The 2,375-nt window shown below is 42.0% G+C and overlaps 1 protein-coding gene across 1 annotated transcript; it reads left to right on the top strand.

Moving 5' to 3' along the window:
• The first annotated feature begins 283 nt into the window (after window positions 1-283).
• On the top strand, window positions 284-1,225 carry LOC101570567 (olfactory receptor 149-like). Its single transcript, XM_004636385.1, has one exon. The coding sequence runs from the start codon at window positions 284-286 to the stop codon at window positions 1,223-1,225; it is 942 nt and encodes a 313-aa protein (XP_004636442.1).
• The last annotated feature ends 1,150 nt before the right edge of the window (window positions 1,226-2,375 follow it).

The following is a 2,375-nucleotide window of genomic DNA, read 5'->3' as shown; positions in this document are numbered from 1 at the left end:
GTTCAATCCCTAGTTCTGCCAAAAACAAAACAAAACAAACAAAAAAAGAAACATTTCATCTTGTTATCGAGGATTTCATAAAATTCTTTCAAAGAATTGGGTAGGCTGTGACTTCACAAATAGGTATTTCTTACATAAATCTTGCTCTTACTCTTCATAAAAGGTAGGTTGCTGTTGTTAAAGATATTGTCATAGCACTCATCAGCAAGAAATTTAATGATTTGATACTATACTGGTACCCAGATTTGGGAATCTTGGGTCCCTTATCAAGGCACACTTTCTCATGGGCATGCAGAATCTCTCAGGTGTGACTGAATTTATCCTGCTGGGCATCCCGCACACAGAGGGCCTGGAGGCCATGCTCTTTGCCTTGTTCCTGTCCTTCTACATTTTCACACTTACAGGGAACCTGCTCATACTTCTGGCAATCGTCTCCTCCACTCAGCTTCACACTCCCATGTACTTCTTCTTATGCAAGTTGGCTGTTTGTGATATATTTTTCCCTTCTGTGAGTTCTCCCAAGATGCTGTTCTACCTCTCAGGGAACAGCCGAGCCATCTCCTATGCAGGATGTGTGTCCCAGGTCTTCTTCTACCACTTCCTGGGCTGCACTGAGTGCTTCTTGTACACAGTGATGGCCTATGACCGCTTTGTTGCCATCTGCCACCCTCTGCGCTACACAGTAATCATGAGTCTCAGAGCATGCACCATTTTGGCCACAGGGACCTCGATATTTGGTTGTATTCAGGCCATCTTTCTCACCACACTCACCTTCCAGTTGCCCTATTGTGGCCCCAATGAAGTAGACTATTACTTTTGTGATATCCCAGTGATGCTGAAGCTAGCTTGTGCAGACACCTCGTCCCTGGAGATGGTTGGATTCATCAGTGTTGGCTTCATGCCCCTCAGCTGCTTTGTCCTCATCCTCACCTCGTACTGCTGCATTGTCAGCTCCATTCTGCAGATCCGCTCTGCTGAGGGCCGCCGTCATGCCTTCTCCACCTGCAGTGCCCACCTCACTGCCATCCTGCGTTTCTACATGCCTGTGGTCTTCATCTACTTAAGGCCAACCCCAAGCCCCTTGCTGGATGCAACTGTGCAAGTGCTGAACAACCTGGTCACCCCCATGCTCAACCCCTTGATCTACAGCCTCAGGAATAAGGAGGTGAAATCATCACTAAGGAATGTCCTACATCAACTGGGCTTCCTTCCTCAGCAGTTATAGAGTGATATCGATAACTTAAATTGCATACTTTACAGCTGATAAGATATTTTGCTTTGATCTCCTAAATACTTTCGAATTTGAGAGCAGAAGTAGTGTTATTATTTCCATTTAATCACATGAGGATTTAAGTACACAGAGTTAATGTGTCTTGGCCAGGGACCTATCAGGAGCATATGACAGAATAAAGACTCCATGACTGGTATGCTGACCCTAGGATCTGTATTTTTGCTTTTGTAGGAGTCATACTCATGTGAGTGAGAATTGGAATTATGCTAGTAGGTAAAGTGACCTTGATTTCCTGTTTCCTAGTCTTTCTTTTTTATTATCCTATTTCATTGCTTCTCCTTTTTCTCTTTTCCACTCTGGTCCTCTTTCTTTTTGGTACTGGTGATGGCCTCTTCAATATCTACATTGAATATACCATCATTTCACTCTTTTAAAGATTGCTTTAAATGTGATAGAAACATGTCCACTTGATCTCCAATAGTACCGTGTTTCTTTTCAGCAATAAAGGTATTATATGGAAGGGAAAGACTTCAGCTATGAGTTGAGATAAATCCCTCCTATGGCTTCAGATAGAGTTCGTATTGTTTCCACCAAGGCAGGAAACCAGGCTGAAAAGCCTGGGTTGGGTTTGATTGTTGAGTAATATTTTTATGAGTTCTTCAGTTAAAAGGTAGCATGAGAAGTAACTCAGTGGTTCCAAACTTTCCTGATCAAGGAGATATGGAGCCACAGAGGAAAGTTATCAACAGTGTTAAGTGTGCCTAAGGAGAGTTACATGGAGCAAAAACATTCTTTCAGGCTTTCACAGAGTGCAAATTGATCAAGCAATGGCCTTGACTCATCCACATGGCTGACACTGACAAAAGATCTACAAACTGCCATACATGGTTTTAGGGTAAGTCCTGAGGGGATTTGACTGACCTTGTCAGATATAAAAGTTACATTTTTTGTTATATAGGTCTTGCTTTATTTTGATCTTAACCATCCAGCAGAAAAGTATAAGCATAAGATATAAGAAGTAAAGCCATATTAATATGCTGAGCTGTAAAAGGTTCAAGTCAACAACTTCTTACACTGCTAGTCTTGTGGATAACCACTACTATTATAGACTACTGGACTATATTGAACTATATTGAATTCATTC

The sequence above is a fragment of the Octodon degus genome, unplaced genomic scaffold (assembly GCF_000260255.1).
Source record: "Octodon degus isolate 3935 unplaced genomic scaffold, OctDeg1.0 scaffold00080, whole genome shotgun sequence".
In the NCBI taxonomy this organism is placed as follows: domain Eukaryota; kingdom Metazoa; phylum Chordata; class Mammalia; order Rodentia; family Octodontidae; genus Octodon; species Octodon degus.
This window is presented reverse-complemented; position numbering and strand designations above follow the sequence as displayed.